The 27,920-nt window shown below is 46.3% G+C and overlaps 1 protein-coding gene across 1 annotated transcript; it reads left to right on the top strand.

The window, feature by feature from the left end:
* The first annotated feature begins 701 nt into the window (after positions 1 to 701).
* On the top strand, positions 702 to 11,788 carry LOC133339977 (nuclear ubiquitous casein and cyclin-dependent kinase substrate 1-like). Its single transcript, XM_061548078.1, has 6 exons — positions 702 to 768; positions 1,968 to 2,014; positions 2,567 to 2,741; positions 7,158 to 7,306; positions 8,237 to 8,542; positions 9,691 to 11,788. Exons 1-6 carry the CDS (start codon positions 752 to 754, stop codon positions 9,756 to 9,758), a joined length of 762 nt encoding a protein of 253 aa, XP_061404062.1. The 5' UTR covers positions 702 to 751; the 3' UTR covers positions 9,759 to 11,788.
* Positions 11,789 to 27,920: the final 16,132 nt, after the last annotated feature.

Below are 27,920 nucleotides of genomic sequence, written 5' to 3'. Positions count from 1 at the left end.
TCATTAATTAAAAATAATAAAAGCAAAACACCCAATTTATTATTTAGACTTCAAACTTATTATTTTTAATAAAAATGTTATTTTATTATTTTTATCATTTATTTTACATCTCCGTGACTTTACCTGTAAGAACCAAGAATATTAAAGTTTAAAGTCAAAATTCACCCTCCACTCACCCACCCAATCACGAAAGCCGGGGGGGGGGGGGGGGTGACACCACGTGACCCACAACCCCCCGTGGAAAAGACGCTGCCAACCGATCATTCGCCTACCGCATTCGTTAACACATTCACCCATCTTTTCTGCCTTGACGCAATCCACAACATTTATATAAATAAACACCCCTCCCTCCCGTAATAAATACATTTTTAATTTTACGCATTTTAAACGAGATTAAACCCATACTCACAATATTGTAAACGTAAGTTGTTTTTATTATTGTATCGTGACCACCACAATCGGCGTCGTGACGAAACTGGCTGCGAGGAATCAGCGGCTTTGTCCCCCTCGTGCGCTTTGCAAATCTGGCTTCGCGCGCAAACTCGCTAATTCGCGTTAATCGACAAAAGTTTAACTTGATACAACTTCACAGTTATACAAAGTTGGCGTTCACTTCCCTCACGTTTGAGGGAAATCCCTCATCGTTGTTGTTATCGTCGTCATCGCGGCTCTTATCCGCGTGTTTTTTTAGTTTTATTTCTCGTTGGTGGCTCGTGGTTGTTGTATTGGGGGGTGAGAGACTTCAGTTGACATGCCGAGGCTACTCAGGTGCGTGAGTGGCTCTGTGGCTGATTCATAACAGAGAGGAGTTTGTTGTTGGGGGGGGGGGGGCAGATCGCGTCAATGTGTAAATGTTGTGTCGTTAAACTCGCCACCACCCCACACAGCAACTGGTGAGGGGGTGGTCACGTGAACAGAACGTGGCCAATTCGTCACTAGTACAGCACGAGTGTGTGTAGTGTATAGTGTAGTGTATAGTAGTAGTGTATAGTAGTGTATAGTAGTGTAGTGTACTAGTACAGCACGAGTGTGGTAGTGTAGTAGTATTATAGTGTATAGTGTAGTAGTATAGTGTATAGTAGTGTATTATAGTGTAGTAGTGTAGTTAGTGCAGTGTACAGTAGTGTAGTGTATAGTAGTGTACTAGTACAGCACGAGTGTGTGTAGTGTAGTATAGTGTAGTAGTGTATAGTAGTGTAGTAGTGTATAGTAGTGTAGTGTATAGTAGTATAGTGTAGTGTACTAGTACAGCACGAGTGTGTGTAGTAGTGTAGTGTTTAGTATATAGTGTAGTAGTGTAGTGCATAGTGTATAGTAGTGTGTATAGTGTATAGCCTAGTGTATAGTGTAGTAGTATAGTGTACAGTAGTGTATAGTAGTATAGTGTATTGTAGTGTATAGTAGTGTACTGTATAGTTGTGTAGTGTATAGTGTAGTGTGTAGTGTATAGCAGTGTAGTGTATAGTAGTGTAGTGTATATAGTAGTGTATAGTGTAGTGTAATGTAGTGTATAATGTAGTGTAGTGTATGGAGTAGTGTAGTGTATATAGTAGTGTATAGTGTAGTGTATAGTAGTGTAGTGTATAGTAGTGTATATAGTAGTGTAGTGTCTAGTAATATAGTGTAGTGTATAGTAGTGTAGTATACAGTGTAGTGTACAGTGTAGTGTATAGTGTAATTGATGACATTGGTACATCGGATCAGTTGGGACAGTGTTGGCCGGCTACGTGTCATGTTCATCGATTACAACGAGTTTCAATGCAGCCTCAATGTCATTGATTGACAACCGCCTTTGCAGATCGATAGGCACTGCCATGGCACCTGCTTTGCATTGTGTCATTGTAATTCAGTGGCACTGGTGTTTTGGCAGTACAGCAAGTGGGCCCGTGAATCCATGTACGTAATGTGATTTATTCCTGAATTGATCTTTCATTGTTTTTCTTTTATCCAAATGATTGGTGTTGCAGAATCAAGAAATTTGATTATACTCAGCCTGAGGACTTTGAAGACGACGGTGAGTAGAATGTGAGGTATCTATACATATGATGGTTATGGGCAGACGACGTGGTGGACAGTAGTGATGGTTATGATTGTAATTATGGTCGTTGACTCATTGGCTTATTTAAATGATTAGAAGTCATATTTCATTACCAAAGTTAAATCGCATTAGATGCATCCGCAAGGGAGCTGCCGTGGCTAGCGCGGTGGGCTTGCAATCCAGAAGCCGCTGGTTCAACTCCATTTCCCGGCGTGGCAAGTTTCTTAAATCCCCTCCCCACCTCTCTTCCACCCAGCGGTGTCAATGAGTTCACCGCGCTTGGTTGTGTGTGGTCGAGGAGGCGCTTTGCCGCCTCTACCAATGTGTCTGCGCAGCGTGGGAGAGTAGGCAATTTCCTCTTTTCAGCTCCCTCTTGTGGAGGCCCTCTGCACCGGTAGTAAAATCCCACCGTAAACTATTGCCAATTCCCGACTTTCATAACCGCCATTTGATTCCGAAAATGGTTATCGGTTTAACAAACCCAGCGATGTACGCGCGTCAATGTGTGTGCGTGTTGCATCGCCACAGACGGTGACTTCTCATCGGCCTCTCTTCCGCCAAGCAAAATGTCTCAAGCGGTGACCAATTCTGACGATGAAAATGGCGACAAGGCAAAGCCTGCAAAGAAGGCCTTGAGCGGAACCAAGAAGTCCCGTCAAGTCACGGCCTTGAACACAGCAGCAGGAACAGCAAGAGACGGAAGGTAATACTATACACTACACTGTACACTACTATACACTACACTATACACTACTAGACACTACACTGTACACTACTCTACTATACACTACACTATACACTACTCTACTATACACTACACTATACACTCTACTATACACTACACTATACACTACTCTACTATACACTACACTACTATACACTACACTGTACACTACTATACACTACACTACTATACACTACACTATACACTACTCTACTATACACTACACTACTATACACTACACTATACACTACTATACACTACACTACTATACACTACACTACTATACACTACACTATACACTACACTGTACACTACTATACACTACACTATACACTACACTACTATACACTACACTATACACTACTCTACTATACACTACACTACTATACACTACACTGTACACTACTATACACTACACTACTATACACTACACTATACACTACTCTACTATACACTACACTATACACTACTAGACACTACACTACTATACACTACACTACTATACACTACACTATACACTCCACTGTACACTCCACTGTACACTACTATACACTACACTATACACTACTATACACTACACTGTACACTACTATACACTACACTATACACTACTAGACACTACACTACTATACACTACACTATACACTACACTACTATACACTACACTATACTGCTATACACTACACACTACTACATTACTATTATTGTGCCGTTACGTCATGACATGATGTAAATGCATGTCCCTTAGAGACGCTCACCAGATGGAGTGCATCTCCTCGTCATTGTTTTACAAGTCAGCGTTGTTTGTATTGTTTCGTTGCATCTCATGGATTCGCAGTTGCTTCCGACAGCCACTGCAATGGTACGAAAGAACAGATTCTTGAGCCGAATTGCAATCCTAAATCATGGCAATTCATGAAACCATCAGGAGGGAAATTCCTTCCATGCCTAGTTTGGATTCACTCCTTCCAGCTGCTCCATCATGTTATGTAGCAACCTCTTATTAATAACATTACTAGCGGTAAGTACCCGGCGTTGACCCGGGCGTAAAAGGCAGACACACATGTAGACTTACACACAGACATCGACCTACACACATAGAAACACATCGACTTAGATGCACACACACATAGGTTTAAGTGCAGGATGTATCGTTAGCAGGCCAGCCTAAATGTTTTGTAACCAGCGAAGATGTTCCATTAGCGGGGTGCATGTTTTGCAAGCGTAGAGAAGGGAGGGAATTACCGTGGCTGAGAAGACCTGGTGCTTCATGCGGAGCGAGAGACCAGTAGCTTCCACCAGCGTAACGCAAGCCGATGAAAGATAATGGCGCCCGACTAATTTGGAGTGAGACCTCTGCTGTCAAACTGGAGCCGGTCATGAGCACACTGGCCAGGTATGGGAATCTCTCCAACTCTCCACAACTGCCGCATCACCAATTGTGAGTTGTGGGGCTGGGATTGTTCGATGGTATAAAATACCCAGGCAGATGGTTAGTTTTGGTGGGGCTGATGGTGAGGCCCCACCTCTTAGTGACAAGCTCCAGGTTCAGCAGCAGTGAGCAGCAATCACCAGAGCATCGGCATACATAACATGGTTGAGCAATAGGGAGGCATCCCTTGACCGCACCCGGTCGTCGATCAGCCTCTTATTGTATCTGTACCAAATGGTAATTCCAACCGGTATAGGTCACTGAAGGCTTCACAAACTACTTGGTCAAAATAGATGTTAAATAATGTGGGAGCCAGAGGACATCCCTGTCACACCCCGAGGTGTAGAGGGAATGGCTCTGACTGACGGCCACGTAGTTGACGTGGGGCCGCTCACCATCATGAAGGTCCTAAGGATCGTGAGCAAAGGGTGAGGGACTCCGAAAGCACGAAGAACAACCCAGAGGCCAGGCCTACTGATGGTATCATAGGCCTTGAGCAGGTCAATAAAGCACATACATTCACGCGCACGCACACATGGACCTACAGACACGCAAAGAAATGGACTTACACTTACTCACAAGGAGCAACGCACACAAAGCGACTAACACACACGCACATGGGCTGAGACGCACACATATATCGACTCACACAAACACATCGACTTACACACACATATATGGACTCACACACAATTGACATACACACGTGGAGTTACACAGACATATCGACGTACACACATACAGGGACTCACACACACACATACACACCGACTCACACACAGACATACGTGGACTGACACACACACATTGACGTAAACACACATTTAAAGTTCAAGTTCATTTATTAGGTATAGCCCTGTGAGCCATTCGGCTCTTGAATTGGGTGTACTTACACACACACACACATATGGACTAAGACACACACACATGGACTGACGCACACATACATATGGACTCACACACGCATAGACATCCACTTTAGATACACCCACATGGAGTTACACACACATATATGGACGTACACACATACAGCGACTCAGACACACACACATGGAATCACACACAGACATACGTGCACTAACACACACATTGACATAAACAAAGATCCCCCGTATAGCCTTAACAGACTGTAGGGGCAAGTGCTGTTAACGAGCACCTATGAAGGCCGGAACGGTACATGAGGGGGTAGGTGGCCAGCACCACGCCCGACCGCCTTTGTCTCCCCAGTGGCGATGTTTACACACCGCACCAGGTACTCATTTAAGGCTGAGTCGACCTAGGGGAGGCCCAGGACCGGTTCAGATAATCGTCACTGGTGTTAGCCGTGAGCGGGAATCGAACCCGGGTCGCCAGGTTCATAGCGCAGCGCGCTAACCGCTACACTACCGCTCCCCACACACATGTACTTACACACACATGTACTTGCACACACATGTACTTACACACACATGTACTTACACACACATGTACTTACACACATACATAGACTGACACACACATGGATTAACACACACATGTCGACTCACACACGCGCACTGACTTACACACACACATCGAGTGAGACACACACACATGTATGGACTTACACACACATGTGGACTTACACACACACACATATGGACTAACACACACATACACATCGACTGACACACATAGACACACGAATACACATACACACTCAGATGGAGCCATGCACACACATCGACTAACACACACACACATGGACTAACACACACACACATGGACTAACACACACACAGCTACTGATACGCACACAAATGGACTTACACGCACACTTGGACTGACACACACACACAAACACTTTGACGTACACACACACATCGGGCGTTGTCCGTTCGAAAAAGACAGACATGGAGTTAAAGACACGCATGGCTCTACACGCACAAACATATGGACTCAAAGACACACACGTGGACTCATACACACACATCGATGGGCACAACAATCCCCGATGATGGCACAGCTATCAGTATCGCAGTACTACGTATGAGTAAATAGCGTGACGTGAGCGATGGAAACAATAGAGATGCATTTAAGAAATAAGCAGAGATAAGTGTAAATGAAAGATAAACAATGAACCAGAGTTGGTATGTGCACACAAAGATATATATATATAGTAATATCTGGCAACGTATTTGTTTCATAATATTAAGCAATGAAGCATATTTTTTATCAGCACACAAACATTATTATTGTAATGTTTGTAAACTAATGTGTTTAACAATAGTAAACAATGGACTTGAGTTGTTAGCGTAAGAAGCAAGGAACTCTGTACTTAGCATAGGCGTGTTGAGGCCTTGTGCCATGCTTAGCCCCCGTCCTGGCCTACATTGGCGAGGCGGCGGAGTTGGCACGTTGCCAGGCTAGGGGCTGGGCCGCTACCCCCCCCCCCCCCAGCATCCCCCGCCCGTGCAAGAATAATGGTATGTAAGCAGTAAAATATTATTATCTACGGAGTCTGTAGTATAAAGTGGACGCATCGTGTTGGGGGGGGGGGCGAAGAGGACATGACACTGTGAAGAAATGTCCGCAGAGTTACGTATGTACGTCTTGCCTGCTGTAAAACGCGTAAAAGAAAATGAGCTCGTGCGAACGCGCATCACTTGGCAGTGTCTACCCCCCCCCCCCACGCAATTGGCATCAGTTGGTACGGTCGATGTCGAGCAATAAGTAAGTAATTAATAATAGAAACCGCACAAATGTGTTAATTAAACAACTTTAAACTTTACGGATGGGGAAACGGAATAGCCTATTCCCACCGCGGGGCTTAGGGCGTGCCGCCTGCCAATTTTATTTCTATGTGAAGCCCACCGTCCAAGAGCCAAATCCCCCGCAAGCGCGCGGAGACTCTTATATATAAGAAGAAAAGAAGATTGCACTGCCCACACCAACCTCTGTGCATTGTCGTCGTTTGCAATCGCACTTTGCGCCACTCTGCGCAGACCGTCCCTGGACGACGAGCGTCTCTTTGAGAGGGAGCTCAAGGAGGTCCTTGCCCTCGCTGGTGATCAGACGGAAGTGGCGGCGTCTTCGCGGGAGAGTTCACAGGAAGCCGTGGGCAGTGCCACCGTCAACACGGACGACCCACCCGGTATGAGACTCTACAGATTTGTGGCTTTCTGTATGTTTGCACGTGTGTGGACATGTATGATGCTCACTGCCAACACCAGTAACGATTATATGAACCAGTCCTGGGCCTCTCCGAGGTCGACTCAGCCTCAAATGAGTACTTGGTGCAATTCCAGGCGTGGTGCTGGCCATCCACCCCCATGTATGCCGTGCCGACCTTCATACGTGCTCGCTCACGGCAGCTGCCACAACAGCCTCTGAATGGCTGTACGGGGAATCTATGTGTTTGTACGGTGGCTAGGAGATGTTTCACTTCCTCGTCTGGTGTACAGAAGGTCGTGCGTTCGATCCCGACCCTGACGCCTGCTGCTGTATATTGGAGTTTGCGTGTCTCTCCCCGTGGTCACGTGGATTTTTCTTCGGGTCCTCCAGTTTTCCCTCTACATTTAGAATATTTCGCCGCGATACATCTCCACGTGATAATTGCTCACTTTCTTGAGCTACCATTTGTGATAGCCAAGTCGCTTTTGAAGAAGAGACATTTGGCTCAGTGGGCCTTACCTGATGACACAAAGTTGTTTAGTTTTGCATGGCAGTGCCAGGCCACTGAGGATGCTCATGTGTTGCCCTCTGTTCAAACCACACAGCAGTCTCCTGCTGGCTTTTTCCTAAATCGTATCGTATTCTTTATTGATTTTTCAAAGTCGAGATAAAATCTTGATTTGAAGCTTCAGTTGACTCTGTAGCACTATCACTACGACTGTATTGTTCCCAAAAAAAATTTTTCAATAGTAATATTTGGCAAACATTCAATACGTGCCATGACCACATTGGAATACTTGCTTTTATTTGGTAAAGTAATTCTGACCGATCAGAAATATGAAACAACAGTGTCCACAATGCAGCGACCACGACGACGACGGGTAATCACATGTTGTCTAAAACACGACAGACAACGAGACGGGCGAGTCCTCGGAGTCCGCTGGGAAGTCCGACAGCGATGACAGCGACCACAAGAAGCCCTTCTGGAAGTTCAAGGTGCCTAGGGTCACCGCCGCCACCGCCAACAGGAGAGGGAGCAAAGCCGCCGTGGCCAGGGGCAGCAGAACAACGGGCGCGGCGCGTGGAGCCGGGGCGGATGTCGGGCCAGATCCTGCCCCTCGGCAATCAGCGAAGCGCCTCCCCCCGCCCGCGTTCAACGAAGCCGGCGTCGCGGATCGTGCCACCGCATCGCCTCTACCCAAGTGGGTTCCTCCAGGTAAGGACAAAGCATCGAAACCACGGCCGGCACAAGCGCACGTGTTTCTAACTCGCACGCCTTTCACGTTTTCCCACGATGAAACCATCCATGGATGTGCCTCACCTCCACTGGGTCTGTCTAGGAAGCTAAGCAGGGATTTGAGCCTGCTAAGTACAATCTTAATTTGGAGCTTTCGTGACTGCAGGAATGACTCTTTGGTTCTTTCGGTAAAGTCACGTATAAAGAGAAAGTAATAAATTAAATACTAGCATACGACGTTTCGATTGCAACACAAGCAATCATCATCAGGAATAAATGAAATAGAAACACAAATCTAGTATACTTAGAAATGGAATGTAATACAACAGAGAGTCGGATAACATAACAGTCTACACCCTACCTGGTTGATTATGTTCTTCCTGAGAATACTACATTTGAGAGAGAGAGATAAAAACACAGAACCAGAAACATATAGACAGACATATAAGCAGACAGATATCACAGAGATACATAGAGAGAGGGAACAAACATAGGCACACAGAGAAAGCAACGTCTCTGTATCGAGGCCTTGATGAGTGATGACCACCGTAGCTCTCCGGGTGATGTAGGTGTGAGAGCGCGAGATGGTCTGCACCTGGCAGTGCCGAGTGTTGCTACCTCGCCGTGAGCGACACGGCGGAGTGGGAACACGTCCACTTGCGGGGTCGACGGAGCGAGGATATCCGAGTGTGTGTGCTAGATTCATTGTTGTGCGAGCGTGAGGGATGGCGGCAGCTTCGGAGAGGCCTTCATCTCGCAGTGGATAGAGCATGTCTGAGTGTGTGTATGCGGAATGCTAATGGAGCAGACAAAACTCTTCAAAGGAAGCAGAAAAAACTAAAAAAGTTTCAAAAAGAGAATGTTTTTTTCATCGAATTGTGACTCCAAATGACGACGTTCTTCTACTTACTTTGGAGGAGTCAATGGTCACGTGGCAACTATACTTAGAGTAACTTTACAATAATGATGAAAAATCCCACGATGGTTTGCAGTCCTTTGTTTATCCACCTATGAACGAAGGCCCCTCCATGTCACCAGAAATAATGACGACTTAGAAAATCGTTGAGAATGTGAGTTAACGTGTGTTACTGTCGTAGCCTAACCCCCCCCCCCTTTAACCACATCAGGTCCGGCCTTGCATCTTGGCCTCTCGAAACGAGCCAAGCTGACGCCTCTCCACCCTGACTCAACATGAAATCACCACGGATCACCACAGATCACCACGGACCACCACAGCCCGCCACAGATCACCACAGATCACCATGGACCACCACAGCCCGCCACAGCCACCAGCCACTGACTCTTTCAACATGCCATGACATGTCCCAGTCAGCCACTAAGCCATTCCACTTGCCACGGTCTGCGAGTGATACATTCCAAACTCTGAGCACTACCACGGTTTGCCACTGAACCATGGCCTTGTCTGGGACAAGCACTTACCCATTCAACCGCCAAGGGCTACTACCACTGACAGCCCAAGTGCAACTCAACTTGCCATTACTCAACGTATACAAGACCCGCCATGCCTCAATAGGTGCGGTCTGCTGTAAGCCGACCTGACTTGCCACCGTAGAGATTGCCGCAGCCCGCTGTGAGGTGACTGCTCGCTGCCTGCAGCCACGGCCTAAAGCATGGCTGCTCGACTGACTTGAACCACCGCCGAAGACAACCTCAGCTGCCGTGGCTGAAATCTGAGGCACAGTTTAACAGTGAAAGCCCTTTATTCCAATTCAATAGCACGTTTTTTGTTAGCACATGGATGAAAATCATCTGAATAACTTAGTTTTAATGCTTTTCGTTAGAGTCTGTAGAGCAGTTTCGTTCTGCATTTAGTTTATTGTTATATAGCACGAGTGTTTGGTGTAAACTTTAACGCAAGACTGGTTATAATTCTGTATGACTTCACGAGATATTGGCCGGACTAGAAATGTTTTCATCCTGGCCTCACTGCACAACTCTCAACCCATTGTCCTGAAATTTAAAGACGTGGCCCAAAATTCAAACGGCTGTTATCTTTCGATTAAAAGCTTTCGTGACTGCAGGGATTCATCTTCTTGGTTCTTTCGGTAAAGTCACGTAGAATGGAAATAATAAAATAATAAAAATTAAACAATACAATTCTCACGACGTTTTGGCCACAACGCAAGCAGAAGAACAGGTGAAGAACAGGTCTGTCGGAAAGACAGACGCTGTCTTTCCGACAGACCTGTTCTTCTGCTTGCGTTGTGGCCGAAACGTCGTGAGAATTGTATTTTATTATGTTTTATTTTTATTATTTTATGATTTCCCTTCTACGTGACTTTACCGAAAGAACCAAGAAGCTATTAACTTGCGGCTACACACCGATATTGTGTTCCCAGGACGCGCAGCCCAAGTTTGCGTCTGCGAGAGAAGAGCTACAGATTCTCCTCGCATTATACGGCTTCCTGTTTGTGCGATTTTGCGCTGTTTATGGGGCAAGCCGGTTCATACCCAAAATTCGCGAGATGCGGTTTCACTTAAGTCACGTGCGGCTACGCGCTCGGATGTAGGACAAGATTGTGTGTGTGTACTGTCCACGCTACTCGGCAGGCAGCTGTATCCTTGTGCGGTGTCGCTTTGTGTGCCCTTTTTGAAACGCATCTTCTACTAGCGCAGACAGCGAGGGAAACCTGTACATTGCACTTGTTAATTTTGACTTGCATCTAGAAGGGTTTAGGGGGTCTGGGTGCAATGTGACTTCGTGCTCCTTTACCAAAAGACATTCCAAACTCTTGCCCTCAGAAATACAATCCAGGTTTTAATGCACACACACACACAAGTAAGATGAGTGCAGTCACAGGTAACGGCAGTGTTTGTTTTAAAGCTTTCGTGACTGCAAGGATTCATATTTTTGGTTCTTTCGGGTAAAGTCACGTAGAAGGGAAATAATAAAGTAATAAAAATATAAACCAATTAAATTCTCACGACCTTTCGACTGCAACACAAGCAATCATCGTCAGGTCTGAAAACCACAGCAAGTAAATTTTAAAAAAAATTGTATAATTTTATTTCGATTTAAAGCTTTCGTGACTGCAGGGATTCATCTTCTTGGTTCTTTCGGTAAAGTCACGTAGAAGGAAAATAATAAAATAATAAAAATAAAACAAAATTATTCTCACGACGTTTCGGCCACAACGCAAGCAGCCATCTTCAGGTGGAGAATTATTTTATGTTTTATTTGTATTATTTTTTTTCTACGTGACTTTACCGAAAGAACCAAGAAGATGAATCCCTGCAGTCACGAAAGCTTTAAATCGAAATTTGTCGTTGTTGTTGTTTGGAGTGGAATCCATGGAGCTGCACAAGTCTACGTCATCACCTTCGGCATCGTCTGCATCGTTGTTGGCCAAGCAGCCTGTTGCTGTCCTGACCCTGGCATCGTTGCCTGTGACGGCGACAATAAAACAGAGTGCCTCCTCAATACGACTCGTGTCTCTCTAAAGTTTCGTGTCTCTCTAAACTAATTCAGCATCAAAGGGAGGGGATAGGGGTAGCATTAATAAAGGGAAGGAGTGTTAATAGTATGTAGCTGCTGATGCTGAATTAGTACTATTCACATACCTGCATTTCCCATATCCTCTATGCTTAATACAATGAACAAAGTAATATATAGTATCGTAATTGTATAGTAAATAAATAGCAGTGTGATACACATTAGGGTGGGTAGAATAATACATAGTGTTATATTAAAATGTATAAGGTATAGGGTGGTTTATAGCAATACAGTATGTAATTTAATGTTGGGTTTGTCTATGGCAGTATATAGTACGGTGTAGACTCGTGTGATGTAAGAGAATAAAGTTTAGATGGTAGCATATTATATAATTTTTACGACGTAGAATTGTAATGTATAACTTACAGTTAGTAACTCAGCTTATTGTAGAGTATAGTAAGTATACTGATGATGCTATGTAGTTTATACTTTAGTTGTTTACGTGGTGGTTTTAGTTACTGCAGCTACATACTATTAACACTCCTTCCCTTGATTAATGCTACCCCTACCCCCTTCCTTTGATGATGAATTAGCACTATTCACATTCCTGCATTTCCCATATCCTCTCCCTTTGATGCTGCTAATCCTGCATAATGCACGGGCATATGTAGCACTAATCACATTCCTGCATTTTCCATAAATATGCTAAATTCATCTTGATATGCAAATTCCTTTGTCAAGACGCCCAGCTTATATACATGCTCCAAGCTCGTGTGCTGTTTCATTCAGACTCTGTCGCCTCGACAGACCTGGTCTTCACCTGAGGACGGCTGCTTGCGTTGTGGCCGAAACGTCGTGAGAATTATTTTATTATGTTTTATTTTTATTATTTTATTATTTCCCTTCTACGTGACTTTACCGAAAGAACCAAGAAGAAGAAGATACGTGGGATCGATTCCCGCATTCTCCAAGCGCAATATTTTTTTTAAATCAAATTTTAAATGTTAATTCCCAGCGTTAGTGTCTGTGACATCTTCACATTGGTGAACCAGCCTGGAAGTACACTGACCTCTTGTCGCTCTCGATGTTGCTGTTTTGAAGCTCCTGTTAAGACGTTAGAGATGTGACGAGAAATAAAAAAATATAAAAAAATATTATCGAGCTTGGCAGGAGTGGAACAGTCAGCCGTGTGCCCCGTGACGTCACAGACCCCACCACGTGACTCGCACGCCCCCCAGGGGACCTGAAACGTCGGCTGAGCCGCAGTGTTGAGTCTACGGCGCAGCGCGCAGTCTTATCAGTTCTACGGAATCCGAGTCGCACTCGCGTCACGTGGTCGCCTATCCGCACTACGTATTATAAACGCGCCCTGCCAATCTCACGAGTTCGCAGCTGCCTGCAGCCTCCTGCCCGAGGTGTCGGTACGCGACGTCAGACCTCCTCCTCCTGCTGCTGCTGCACTCCACACGAGGACATTGTTGAGTGTGTGAGCTCACAACGACGGAGAACATCACTCAAGACCCCCTCCCAAGACGTCGACGCAGCGTTGCGCCGGTGAGCCCTGCGGTAAGGCCTAGTTCCGGGAGTGACACCGGTCTCGGCTAGATTGCTCAACCGGCCGAGGTCGCACCTTGGCCGGCTGGGGCTGGGCTGCTACCCGCCCCCCCCCCGTGACTGCGAGAGTGAGACTTTAGACAAAGGTGCCCCGTGTAGCCTCTAGCAGGCTGTAGGGGCAAGTGCTGTTAGTAGCACCTATACACAGACAAAGGTGCCCCGTGTAGCCTCTAGCAGGATGTAGGGGCAAGTGCTGTTAGTAGCACCTATACACAGACAAAGGTGCCCGTGTAGCCTCTAGCAGGATGTAGGGGCAAGTGCTGTTAGTAGCACCTATACACAGACAAAGGTGCCCGTGTAGCCTCTAGCAGGATGTAGGGGCAAGTGCTGTTAGTAGCACCTATACACAGACAAAGGTGCCCGTGTAGCCTCTAGCAGGATGTAGGGGCAAGTGCAGTTAGTAGCACCTATACACAGACAAAGGTGCCCGTGTAGCCTCTAGCAGGATGTAGGGGCAAGTGCTGTTAGTAGCACCTATACACAGACAAAGGTCCTCTGTGTAGCCTCTAGCAGGCTGTAGGGGCAAGTGCAGTTAGCACCTTTACACAGACAAAGGTCCACCGTGTAGCCTCTAGCAGGCTGTAGAGGCAAGTGCTGTTAGTAGCACCTATACACAAAGATCCCCCGTGTAGCCTCTAGCAGGATGTAGGGGCAAGTGCTGTTAGTACCTTTACACAGACAAAGGTCCCCCGTGTAGCCTCTAGCAGGCTGTAGAGGCAAGTGCTGTTAGTAGCACCTATATACAAAGGTCCCCCATGTAGGTGATGGTAGTGATGGTGGTGATGGTGATGATGGTGATGGTGTTGATGGTGGTGATGGTGTTGATGGTGGTGATGGTGGTGATGATGGTTGTGATGGTGGTGATGGTGGTGATGATGGTGATGGTGGTGATGGTGTTGATGGTTTTGATGGTGATGGTGGTGATGATGGTGATGGTGGTGATGATGGTGATGGTGTTGATGGTGTTGATGGTTTTAATGGTACAGGGAGCTGTGCTCGCTGCATCACCACCCTCACTCAGCACGACGCTGCGGAAGGCCAAGCTGCGAGCGGACAACAACAACAGCAGCAACAACAGCGACAACAACAGCAACAACAACAGCAACAACAACAGCAACAACAACAACAGCGACAACAACAGCAACAACAACAGCAACAACAACAGCAACAACAGCAACAACAACAGCGACAACAACAACAGCGACAACAACAACAGCGACAGCAACAACAACAGCAACAACAACAACAGTGACAAGAATCCGCGGCGAGCTGCCATGCGCAAAGCGGGTTGCGGCGATGGCGGCGTCAGGAGGGCGGACGAACGGAGGAACAGCGACCAGCTCGCACTCCTTGCGGGCGTGGGGGGCCCCTCGAGACCGTCCGAGGGAGCCCCCCCACAGAGAGGCGGAGGACGCGGCGGGGAAGGCCCCGGAGTTTGGGGGGGCGGGGCAGCAACAGCAGCGGCGGCGTTGAGAGGGGGGGCGGAGGGCGCGAGAGGGAGAGCCGTGGACGCGGGAGCGGGAGAGCGAGCGCGGTGGGCGAGGGAGGAGGTCAGAGGCCAGATGCAGGCGCAGAGGGAGAACGCCCGAAACCTGCACGCGGAGAGACTGCGCGCACACGGCTCGAGACACGAGGGTCGGGAGAGAATGGGGGGAGCGCAGGGGGAGGTTCGGGGGGGCGCGGGGAGGGGGGCGGAGATGGGAGGGGGGGCGAGGGAGGGTTCGGCGTGGTGGACCCAGACCAGGGAGATGCTGCGACGGGTCACGAGGGGCGTGGTGGGCGACGGGGGACGCGGCGGCGGAGATCGCAGGAGAGCGGGGACAGCCAACGCGCCGCTTCTCCCGCCGCCCTCACCGGGCGCGGGGCGGAGAGGGGCGGCTCAACCCCCCGGGGGCCCGCACTCAAAATGAATCTCGTTTGGCGGCTCCCTGCTAAGCGGGGTTGGCGGCCGTGACAGCCGGAAGTTCCCCGTTCCCACGGCGGGTTCCCGGACTGCTCGTTGATTATAAGACTGGTCAAAACGCTTGTTCTTCTGACCAGAGGTATTGCAACGGGGTTAATGTAATTTTGGGGTGCTGCTGATTCCAAATCCGGCATCAGTTTTTGTCTATCACGTCAGGTTTTTGAGATATCGAATATTGCATTTTGAGTAAAAACTGCGGAAGAAAAATATTAAATGAATGTGGATATCTACATAAAATGATGTTAAAAACGCACTATCCTAAAAATACAGCACCGTGTTTTAACACTAAAGCAGTCACTGACTCGCAACGACTTGCAATCATAAGTGACAGAGTTAATTTCGGGTAAAATCAATGAAAATGGGGTATGCCGATAGCATCAAAATGAGATGTCTAAAACAGCTGCAAAACTCCAGGCCAGAATTTCTTTTTTTGTGTTGACCAGTGTCATCAATGCGTTATCCGCCCGAGTGTTGCCCTATCGCCAATGTGTACATCTATATTTTTGTTGACCAGTGTTATAGGTTGTTTATTGTTTATTGCTGTCGGTGATTTTCGTGTTCACGTTTAAGAGATTAAACGTCCCTTCAATAGCAAGACAGTGACACGGGGTGTCTCCTACGCGTGTGTGCGTTGTGTTTATTAAACGCAATAGACAGGAACACATTACATCAAGCTACATTTCGATTTAAAGCTTTCGTGACTGCAGGGATTCATATTCTTGGTTCTTTCGGTAAACTCACGGAGAAGGGAAACAATTATTTTATTCCATGGGAACCTCATTTGCCAGTAAAAATATGATAATTGGTTTTTTACCCTTCGATCTGACAACAAAACTGACACCTTTTTACGAGGAGTCATGTTTGCATAGACCGCAATACCTGCAGTCGTAGTACAAACAAAAAACACAACTCTGATAACGTATGCACTGTCCTTGAAGTTGATTGGTCCACACCCGAGACAGCTTTCCTTAGAGCCTAGTCTCACATGGTCCTTGAAGTTGATTGGTCCACACCCGAGACAGCTTTCCTTAGAGCCGAGTCTCACATGGTCCTTGAAGTGGATTGGTCCACACCAGAGACAGCTTTCCTAAGAGCCTGGTCTCACATGGTCCTTGAAGTTGATTGGTCCACACCCGAGACAGCTTTCCTTAGAGCCTAGTCTCACATGGTCCTTGAAGTTGATTGGTCCACACCCGAGACAGCTTTCCTTAGAGCCTAGTCTCACATGGTCCTTGAAGTTGATTGGTCCACACCCGAGACAGCTTTCCTTAGAGCCTAGTCTCACATGGTCCTTGAAGTTGATTGGTCCACACCCGAGACAGCTTTCCTTAGAGCCTAGTCTCACATGGTATTGAAGTTGATTGGTCCACACCCGAGACAGCTTTCCTTAGAGCCTAGTCTCACATGGTCCTTGAAGTTGATTGGTCCACACCCGAGATAGCTTTCCTTAGAGCCTAGTCTCACATGGTCATTGAAGTTGATTGGTCCACACCCGAGACAGCTTTCCTTAGAGCCTAGTCTCACATGGTCCTTGAAGTTGATTGGTCCACACCCGAGACAGCTTTCCTTAGAGCCTAGTCTCACATGGTCCTTGAAGTTGATTGGTCCACACCCGAGACAGCTTTCCTTAGAGCCTAGTCTCACATGGTCCTTGAGGATGATTAGTCCACACCCGAGACAGCTTTCCTTAGAGCCTAGTCTCACATGGTCCTTGAAGTTGATTGGTCCACACCCGAGACAGCTTTCCTTAGAGCCTAGTCTCACATGGTCCTTGAAGTTGATTGGTCCACACCCGAGACAGCTTTCCTTAGAGCCTAGTCTCACATGGTCCTTGAAGTTGATTGGTCCACACCCGAGACAGCTTTCCTTAGAGCCTAGTCTCACATGGTCCTTGAAGTTGATTGGTCCACACCCGAGACAGCTTTCCTTAGAGCCTAGTCTCACGTGGGTTGGACCAGATGACGCCAAAAGGCGCAATACGACGCCGATCGTGGAGGAGGGGGCAGTGTCTCTGGGGACGCAGGCAACGAGGGCGCGCGCCAAAGACACAAAGACAAAGATCACCCGTGTAGCCTGCACAGGCTGTTGGGGCAAGTGCTGTTAGCGAGCACCTATAAGGCCGGAACGGTGGACGAGGGGGTGGGAGGCCAGCACCACGCCCGGCCGCCTTTATCTCCCCAGTGGCGATGTTTACACACCGCACCAGGTACTCATTTGAGGCTGAGTCGACCCGGGGGAGGCGCAGTGCCGGTTCAGATAATCGTCGCTGGTGTTGGCCGTGAGCGGGAATATAACTCGGGGATCCGGGTTCGTAGTGCAGCGCGCTAACCGCTGCACCACCACTCCTCGCCACACTGACACACACACTGACACAGCCTGACACACTGACACTTTTTAGTACAAAAATATATTTAATTACCAATTGTTTAATGGTGCAATGCAATCATCTGACCCATAGGTGGCAGCCATCTCAAGCCAGAGGACGAGAGGACTTTAGCCGCCACGCATATAAAGGATTTATAGTGAACAACTTTGTTTTTACGGGTTATACTTGTTTTTTAGTTGAAGCGTACATTACAGGAGGCGGCTATTTTATCTCGCTGCGTGTCTCGCTCCGTCGTTATTGCCGATATCAACCGTGTGGCCGGCACGGACGAGGAACGCGCGCAGTGCGATCCGCGTTGCGCGAGAGATGCCGACGAGAATTGGCAGCAGACAGAACTCCGATTTGCCACGGCGTCGTCCGGGTTTTATTTATTCGTTGCTCCTTCGTTCGTTCATCATCAAAATCACACTTTTGTGCGTGTAGAACGGGCGCCGCTTGAACCGAGAAGGGGCATTCAAGGGCACGTGGGAGTTGGCGTCTCTGTCACGTGGTACGCGTCACACGGTGTCTGCAACGTGACGAGTTTCTTCCGCTGCTGGAACTTCCCTTGGCTCGCCCGTCCAAGCTTCAATCTGACGTCGGGACGTTTCCAACAACAACAACAACACAAACACTCGGCGAGTCGGCGAGGGAGACGATGAAGGCGAGTTTACAAAGCGCCGCTCGCGCTCATCCATCAGTCACCTGTGTGAGTGTTAGGTGTGTGTGAGTGTTAGGTGTGTGTGAGTGTTAGGTGTGTGTAGGAGTCTGTGTGTGAGTGAGTGTTAGGTGTGTGTGTGAGTGTTAGGTGTGTGTGAGTGTTAGGTGTGTGAGTGTTAGGTGTATGTAGGAGTCTGTGTGTGTGTGTGCGAGTGTTAGGTGTGTGTGAGTGTTAGGTGTGTGAGTGTTAGGTGTGTGTAGGAGTCTGTGTGTGTGTGTAGGAGACTGTGTGTGTGAGTGTTAGGTGTGTGTGAGTGTTAGGTGTGTGTGAGTGTTAGGTGTGTGCGAGTGTTAGGTGTGTGTGTGTGTTAGGTGTGTGTGAGTGTTAGGTGTGTGTGAGTGTTAGGTGTGTGTAGGAGTCTGTGTGCGAGTGTTAGGTGTGTGTAGGAGTCTGTGTGTGAGTGTTAGGTGTGTAGGTGTGTGAGTGTGAGTGTTAGGTGCTTTGTTGTTTGCGATCCAGAACAGAACATCCCGGTTGACACACCTGGAGGCATCATTACCACGCGGCGATTCGCTCAGCTACCCCGACGAAAATATCTGCGCTCAATCCACCCCAGCGTCAAAGTGATACTCGCCTGTGCTCCGTCAATATCAACCCGTGTACGAAGGCAAATAAAATGTTTCTATCGCGCCACATTGGATTAAAAACACCGTCAGAAAAGATCGTGTTAACGGTTCAAAGAGAGTTGTTTTTATTGTCAAAACTTGTTTAAACAAATCAACACTGTGGCTATTCCAGGGAATTGCGCATTCGAATTGAACGTTCCCATGCGCTGTATGCACCTGGTACCAGTTTACATGAAAGGCAGCGATTGCTACAAAATATAAAGCACATTGCAAAACGTACAGGTGGTTTTGGGCTCCTTATGCAAACTCAAACATTGGATATATTTTTTCCGAGTGGTTTATCCAGAAAAACAATTCCTCAAATTGTACTTTAAAGGTTTTTGGCTTTTAATCAAAGCTCAATAATATCAACAGCCCTTTTTCAATCCACTCCCAAGATGAAGGCAGTGAGTGACCAGACGGGTACTTCACCAGTGGTCAGCGCCCAAACATACAGCAGTTCGGATGTCACCCTCAAACTCGGGTTTCTGAATCCACAGCACAATCACGTTCCTTCACAGTGGCCAGCTAGGAACTTGGTTGGGCAGAAAGCTCGCGGTCACGTGACGCACTTCAACCAATCCGCGAGCGTGCTACACGGTGGGAGGGGCTATGCACGACAGACAAATAATCCCTGGTGGGCAGTGGGGAACTGTTGTTCCTACCTGTAACAAAAAATTAACCCGTAAAAACAAAGTTTTTCACTATAAATCCTTTATATGCGTGGCGGCTAGAGTCCTCTCGTCCTCTGGCTTGAGATGGCTGCCACCTATGGGTCAGATGATTGCCTGCCACCATTAAGCATTTGGTAATTAAATATTTATAAAAAAAATTCCCTAAAAAGTGTAAAATTTTGGAAAAAAATTTTCACGAACATTAATTGTCTCGCACAACGAGTCTGTGTGCAAAATGTCAGCTCGATTGGATCACGGGAAGTGGGTTAAAAAACGACCAAAACATTTGCACGGTCCTAAGCAAGCAAGTGAACTTAATATAAAGGATTTTAAAAAACCCACTGCATATATACGCTTAAGACAGTTCCATGAACATGAAGTGTAGACAGGTGTTGTTCTCTCTACATCTGCTACCAGCAGCAAAGTCTATAAAACTTTGCAGAATGGAACATGTCACAAATCAACTTTATTTAGGCATTTTGGGGTTTTTATCAAGTAGGTTATAGCAGACAGACCCCATACAACAATCTCCTGGAGTATGAGAACATCTGATTTTGCAAAAACCTTCCCACTTCGTGTTCATCCTTCCCAAAGATGCAAATTTGAAACGATCTTTCAACAGTCGAGCAAATGCAACACAACAAAAAAGCACATGGCTCTGAACATGGCTATCTCCTCTGCATGGAAACAAAACGTGTTGTATATTTCAACTCCAGATGACTTAAACGGCACGTTTTATCTTTATATGTGACTTTACCGAAAAAACCAAAGAATAATTCCTGCAGTCACGAAAGCTCCAAAATTAAGTAGGAACAAAACTGACAAGTCATTCACTTCTTTCTTGGAAGAGACAAGTTCCTGCCTTGGGTAGTAAAGCCAAGATGCTGCTTTATATTTTATTGACTGCATTCTGTAAAAAAAAAAACTATGCAAGCAAGCTCAAAGGAATTTCGATTTAAAGCTTTCGTGACTGCAGGGATTCATCTTCTTGGTTCTTTCGGTAAAGTCACGTAGAATGGAAATAAAATAATAATAAATAAAAACAGACTCTGTCTTCTCGACAGACCTGTTCTTCACCTGAGGACGGCTGCTTGCGTTCTGGCCGAAACGTCGTTCTTTCGGTAAAGTCACGTAGAAGGGAAATAATAAAATAATACAAATAAAACATAAAATAATTCTCACGACGTTTCGGCCACAACGCAAGCAGCCGTCCTCAGGTGGAGAACAGGTCTGTCGACCGTGACTTTACTGAAAGAACCAAGAAGATGAATCCCTGCAGTCACGAAAGCTTTCAATCGAAAGACACCAGCTTATTTACCCCAAGGGCTTTTCATACAAAGTGTATCCCACGGCCCACACAACCTCCCACCATCATCCATCTATCACCCCCCTCCTCTCCTCACTCCAGCCCCTCTTCTTCGATGTCAGAGCATGAAGACAATTTTGGCATCTTGCTCCTGGGCACCTCCAGGCTGCTACTGCCTCCCCAGCTGCCAGCACAAGGAAAGTCAACGGCTTGGCGAGCGTGCGCTCGCAAATTGTATTTGGCAATGCTGCTTTTGCGATACCGATTGCCGACAGAGGACAGATGACTGCCAGAGGGCCGCAGCGCTGGGAACACTTTGGCACGGATGCCGTCCTTGGTGTCGATGCCGTCATCGTCGTCGTCCTCGGAGCTGAGGTGGACTGTCTCTTCACTGGACGAGCGCTGCAGTGTCGTCTCGCTGGAGATCGTGGTGGACACGCCATGCTCTTCGATTCCACTCAATAGCAGTCGCTTTTTGGCTTCTGGGACTCCCAGTTCATCCAAGTCCTAAAATCCAGCGAAACACAGAAAATATGCACACACACACACACACACCAAATTTTGTTCAGCGATACAACATTGATAATTGGTTTTTTTACCCTTCTATCTGGCAACAAAACTGACACCTTTTTACAAGGAGTCATGTTTGTATAGACCGCAATACCTTGCAGTCATAATGCAAACAAAAAACATAACTCTGATAATGTATGCACTGTCCTTGAAGTTGATTGGTCCACACCCGAGACAAGTATTGCGGTCTATACAAACATGACTCCTTGTAAAAAGGTGTCAGTTTTGTTGCCAGATAGAAGGGTAAAAAAACAATTATGATATTTTTACTGGCAAATGAGGTTCCCATAGTGTACGATACAACATTCTTCAAATTTCTGACGACGTGTATTCCTCAGAGTAATGTACAAAATCAGTCGGTAGTACTGGTAGGAACCACCTGGTTCCACCAGCCCACAGGGGATTATTGTGTCTGTCCGTCGTGCATCCAAAATGGGAGGGGTGGGGCTGGGTGGGGAGGGGAGGGTGGGGAGGGGCTGGGTGGGGAGGGGAGGGTGGGGAGGGGAGGGGCTGGGTGGGGAGGGTGGAGAGGGGCTGGGTGGGGAGGGGTGGGGCTGGGTGGGGAGGGGCTGGTCACCCCGTGGTGCCCTTATAAAACTCAACGTTTAACCTACTCACGACGGCTTGTGCCCGGCCCTCACAGTTGGCCATTGACCGAGCAACCCAACGTTCCTACCCGCTCCCTCCGCAGGAGGAATGTGTTTTATTTGTACCCACTACTGGATCAGGACTCCTCAGCCTCCTCACTCGAGCTATGTGACGATCCATCTATCAACTACACACGAACTAATCTCACAACTCGAATCTCTGTGGTGGTCATCCTCTTGGTGATGTGTGCTCTACTTTGGATGCCACTCCAACACCGGTCTTGTTTCCCAGCCACAATGCTGTCCAGTGATGTTCCCTTGCCGAAGCCCATCTACTTTTTTTGCAGTTGTCAATGTTTCTTATTTGCATGTTTCGGTATCCACGTGTAATGGGTTCCGGAGACACTTGTAGAGGTAACTTCTTTATTACAATACAACACTCCAACAGTCCTGATACTCTGTTACAGCCTAGGTACACAGCCTAGATACACAGCCTAGGTACACAGCCTAGGTACACAGCCTAGGTACACAGCCTAGGTACACAGCCTAGGTACACAGCCTAGCGACACAGCCTAGGTACACAGCCTAGATACACAGCCTAGGTACACAGCCTAGCGACACAGCCTAGGTACACAGCCTAAATACACAGCCTAGCGACACAGCCTAGGTACACAGCCTAGGTACACAGCCTAGGTCACAGCCTAGGTACACTGCTCTGGCTACGCTCTGGGGTCCTCCGGCTACAACTACCCTAGGGGAGGCTACCTGACCCGACCCAGCCAAGGTGCGGGTCTGGACTCTGGCTTCCTCGGAACTCGCCCTCACAGGACGTAGAGCCGGGAGTCCCAGAGTCCCACCACTGGCACCTCACAGCGCCCCGGCCCTTACAAGGACAAGCGGGACGAGGGGTACAGGGTCCTAAGCTGGCTGGCTGGCGGGTCTTGACCTGCGACTGGCCCCAATCGGCCAGGGAGCTGCCCTTTTATGCCTCGTGCCCAACGAGGGGTGGGGTTGTGTGTGCCTCCAGATATCCCACAGAGCGCACACAGCCCCCCCCCCCCCGTTGGTGGCGCCAAGGGGTTTAACTGTCTGGGGTGCCTGGGATCCTAGCGCCTGGCGCCAAGAGGCTTTAAGTGTCTGGGGTGCCTGGGATCCTAGCGCCTGGCCGCCAAGGGCTTCTCTGCCTAGGGTCCCAGAGCCCCCTCTTGTGGCACGACAATCCTCACTACTCACCACTCACCCTCACCACTCACCCTCACCACTCACACTCACCTCTCTCCCTCACCACTCACGCTCACCACTCACCCTCACCACTCACCACTCACCCACACACGTATTAACTCTTTACAAGTTTAATTCCAACCTTCCATCTTCTCCAAGCTTCTTTGTGCATTTTTTTATGTTGCAGAAAAACTTGCACAACTTAAAATAAATCCCAATCCTGTAAACGTTAAAAAACACGCGTAGTTTGCATGGAAGCGTCCGTAGGAACTTGCCTGTAGAGTAACGTCCATCAGCTGTTGGACACTCGACAATCCACGTGAAGTGAAATTCTCCAAAAACTCCAAGCAGTCGATTTGTTTCAGGAAGCTTGAGACACGAAAAAACAACAACACACAAGGCCTCCAAAATGTTAATACCAAATACAAGAAGCACGAACAAGTACTTTGTACGGCTGTATTACATTAACTTGCACATTTTTACTCCGTCAACATTGCGATTAGAAATAACATGTGAAGCAACACTTACATTGCTTGTACTGTATATCCCTATGGAAAATAATGACATTTTTTATTGGAAATCCAAGTGCAAAAATCAGCCCAAACTGCATTACGAACTTTGCGTTTCGATTTAAAGCTTTCGTGACTGCAGGGATTCATCTTCTTGGTTCTTTCGGTAAAGTCACGTAGAAGGGAAGTAATAAAATAATAAAAATAAAACATAATAAAATAATTCTCACGACGTTACGGCTGCTTGCGTTGTGGCTGAAACGTCGTGAGAATTATTTTATCATGTATATTATATTATTATATTATTTTATTATGTTTTATATTTATTATTCTATTACTTCTCTTCTACGTGGTGACTTTACCGAAAGAACCAAGAAGATGAATCCCTGCAGTCACGAAAGCTTTAAATCGAAAAATGACGACGATGTTTAAAGGTGGCGACGATGATGCACCTAACGGGCACTTACTTGTAAAGAGCGTTGCCAGGCTTGCCGCTGTCCGGCAGGGTTTCCAAGCCGGGCCCGTGGGTTGTCTCCGTCCGGTGGCCGTGGGGGACCATTGGATCCATTTGCTTCACCCGTCACAACATTCTGTGCAACGCCTGCAACCAGTGGATGAGCATTCGCAATAAAAACATTTACACCTCAACACATATACGAGTAATATTGAATTCATCCTCTTGGTTCTTTCGGTAAAGTCGTCACGTAGAAGGGAAGTAATAAAATAATAAAACATCATAAAATAATTCTCACGACGTTTCGGCCACAACGCAAGCAGCCGTCTTCAGGTGGAGAACAGGTCTGTCGGAAAGACAGCGTCTGACAGACCTGTTCTTCACCTGAGGACGGCTGCTTGCGTTGTGGCCGAAACGTCGTGAGAATTGTATTTTATCGCGTTTATTTTATTATTTATTACTTCCCTTCTACGTGACGACTTTACCGAAAGAACCAAGAAGACTGCGTATCACTGTGGCAAATTGTGTCGCGTCTTTCAATTCTAGCGCATGCCGCCACGTTCCGTGCAGAGAAATGTGCTGCGCCGAGCAGGGAAAGCTTGTGTCACCTGATGAGGAACCTTCGCCGGCACTGGAGGATCCCTGGCTGCCGGCCAAGACTTCCTGTGAACACTCGCTGCCGTGTCGGCTGAGGTTGGACGGCCTGCCACGCAATTCCGTCACGTGTCTGGGAGGGAGAAAAAACCCAAAAAAATAACCCGTAAAAACAAAGTTTTTCACTATAAATACTTTATATGCGTGGCATCGGTTTAATTTTATTTTTTCATTCTAGATTTGAAGCTTTCGTGACTGCAAGGATTCATATTCTTAGGTTTTTTTCGGTAAAGTCACGTAGGTAAAAAATTAAAATTAATAAAAGTCAATAAAATAAAACAAAGTTTTTCACTATAAATCCTTTATATGCGTGGCATCGGTTTTATTTTATTATTCATTTCTGTTTTCTTGAGTAAGAGTTTCATTTTAATCACATTGGTATTTTAAATTAAATATAAGGAAGTCGTATATAAGGATTATAAGGTTTTCAGTTTTGTATGATTGTTTATATTGTACATTTTTGTTGTTTTCTTGAATAATTTTCTGTGTTTAGGAAAAATATATGATTGTGTTAGTGAAACGTTTTTTTTTCCTAAAAAGTGGAAAATTTAGGAACATTTTTTCCACGAAAATTAATTGTCACGCACAACGAGTCTGTGTGTCAGCTCGATTGGATCACGGGAAGTGGGTTAAAAAACGACCGAAAGATTTGCACGGTCGTAAGCGCGCAAGCAAGCAAGAAAGTGAACTTAATATAAGGATTTAAAAAACTCAAAAAAATAGTGGTTGATGCACATGACAACTGCATCTTTTCTCATGCACAACCTGATGTCAATGAACGACTGCACAGTATTCATAACCAACATGGGAGTTATTTACATTACATAGACAATATTGATATATTGCATAATTTTTGAATATGGAAATCTTTTTTTAGATATTTCCATTTGGATCATAAGATGGACATGTGCCTTAAAGTTAAAATATGAAGATATAATCCACATTCCAATGAGTTAAACTCTGATAATGCCCCACATGCTTATCACAACATCAACTGCAATGCATCTGATCTCATAAGCTAAGTTGGGTTCAGCGTGGGTGACATCCTATATACATTGCCCACAGCGAGCCATGCACAAATCTCCACCTATGTTGATGCTTCACACCTTTACCAACTCACACATACCAGTCAGGAATTATACAGAAAGTTCAGTGTCCATGCATCTGTCATGCTCAGCATCTCCCTATAGTATGTCAGAGGAAATATTAATAAAATACAAAAATGTGATCTTGCAAACAAGGATTGCTTTTCCAACATTCGAATCCAAAATAAAAAAATTAACCCGTAAAAACAAAGTTTTTCACTATAAATCCTTTATATGCGTGGGCATCGGTTTTATTTTATTATTAATTTCTGTATTCTTGAGTAAGAGTTTCATTTTATCACATTGGTATTTTAAATTAAATATGAAATTTTTTTTTCCTAAAAAGTGGAAAATTTTGGAAACAAATTTTCACGAAAATAAATTGTCACGCACAACGAGTCTGTGTGCAAAATGTCAGCCTCGATTGGATCACGGGAAGTGGGTTAAAAAACGACCGAAAGATTTGCACGGTCGTAAGCGCGCAAGCAAGCGAACTTAATATAAAGGATTTAAAAAGCAACACTTTGGTGCATCCAACAGGAAGCCGTTTGTCAATCACGTCAATTGGAACAACTTCGCAACTGCATTGCTCTAACCGGATGGCAATGACTGCTTGAAGTAGGTGAGCAAGTGTCACTGTGAAACCAATAGTACCTTCAAATTCAGATTTGTATGTAACATGTCAGATTCCATTATGTAGTTGTGCAGTGTATAATGGAGTAGCAGCTGGAAAATCAAGACAGATTGCATCACCATGAACATGAATTGAATAATGGCTGTTTGACAGTCGAAACAGTCAACAGGCTAGCAAATAGCAGCTTCAAATTAAAATGTCGGTGCAGGATGTCAAATTTTATAAAGCGTTGTCATATGTATTTCGTTGAAATAATACAAAACATTCTCTGTGAATGATTTAAATGATTTAAAATTAAAACATTATTCGCTAATAATTTGCATATCAAGAGGAATTTAGCATATTTATGGGAAATGCAGGTATGTGATTAGTACTACCATGCCCATGCATTATGCAGGATTAGCAGCATCAAAGGGAGGGGATATGGAAATATGCTAAATTCCTCTTGATATGCAAATTATTTTGTCAAGGCGCCCTTTCCCCCCCTTCCAACCCAGCTTATATACATGCTCCAAGCGCATGTGCTGTTTCATTCAGAACGCTGTCGCCTCGACAGACCTGGTTTTCACCTGAGGACGGCTGCTTGCGTTGTGGCCGAAACGTCCTGAGAATTATTTTATTATTTTTCTTTTATCATTTTACTACTTCCCTTCTGTTGCTACCATTTAATTACAGCAGCAATCGGGAAATTGTCTCGCACGAGCAGCGATTGTCTATTTCGTGTTCACGTACCGTTGTTGCTGCAGGTTGCGCAACACATTGGCAACATCCTTGGCAGCATTCGGACCAGCTCCAGGCTTTCCTTGATTTTCTTTAATATTTCAAATGTTCTCTCCCGTGCACCTACACACATACAGACCGCAGAGCAAATTCTTTAAAACATCAAATGCTTATTGTGAATTCTAGATTTGAAGCTTTCGTGACTGCAAGGATTCATATTC

Source organism: Lethenteron reissneri, unplaced genomic scaffold (assembly GCF_015708825.2).
Source record: "Lethenteron reissneri isolate LAM-NWPU_2019-01 unplaced genomic scaffold, ASM1570882v1 scaffold_618, whole genome shotgun sequence".
Taxonomy (NCBI): Eukaryota; Metazoa; Chordata; class Hyperoartia; order Petromyzontiformes; family Petromyzontidae; genus Lethenteron; species Lethenteron reissneri.
This window is presented reverse-complemented; position numbering and strand designations above follow the sequence as displayed.

Bases quoted from the DNA above. Each gene is read 5' to 3' on its own strand.
- LOC133339977 (XM_061548078.1), top strand. The intron at 2,015-2,566 runs GTGAGTAGAATG...GCATCGCCACAG, and splicing joins TGAGGACTTTGAAGACGACG to ACGGTGACTTCTCATCGGCC. The intron at 2,742-7,157 runs GTAATACTATAC...CACTCTGCGCAG, and splicing joins GGAACAGCAAGAGACGGAAG to ACCGTCCCTGGACGACGAGC.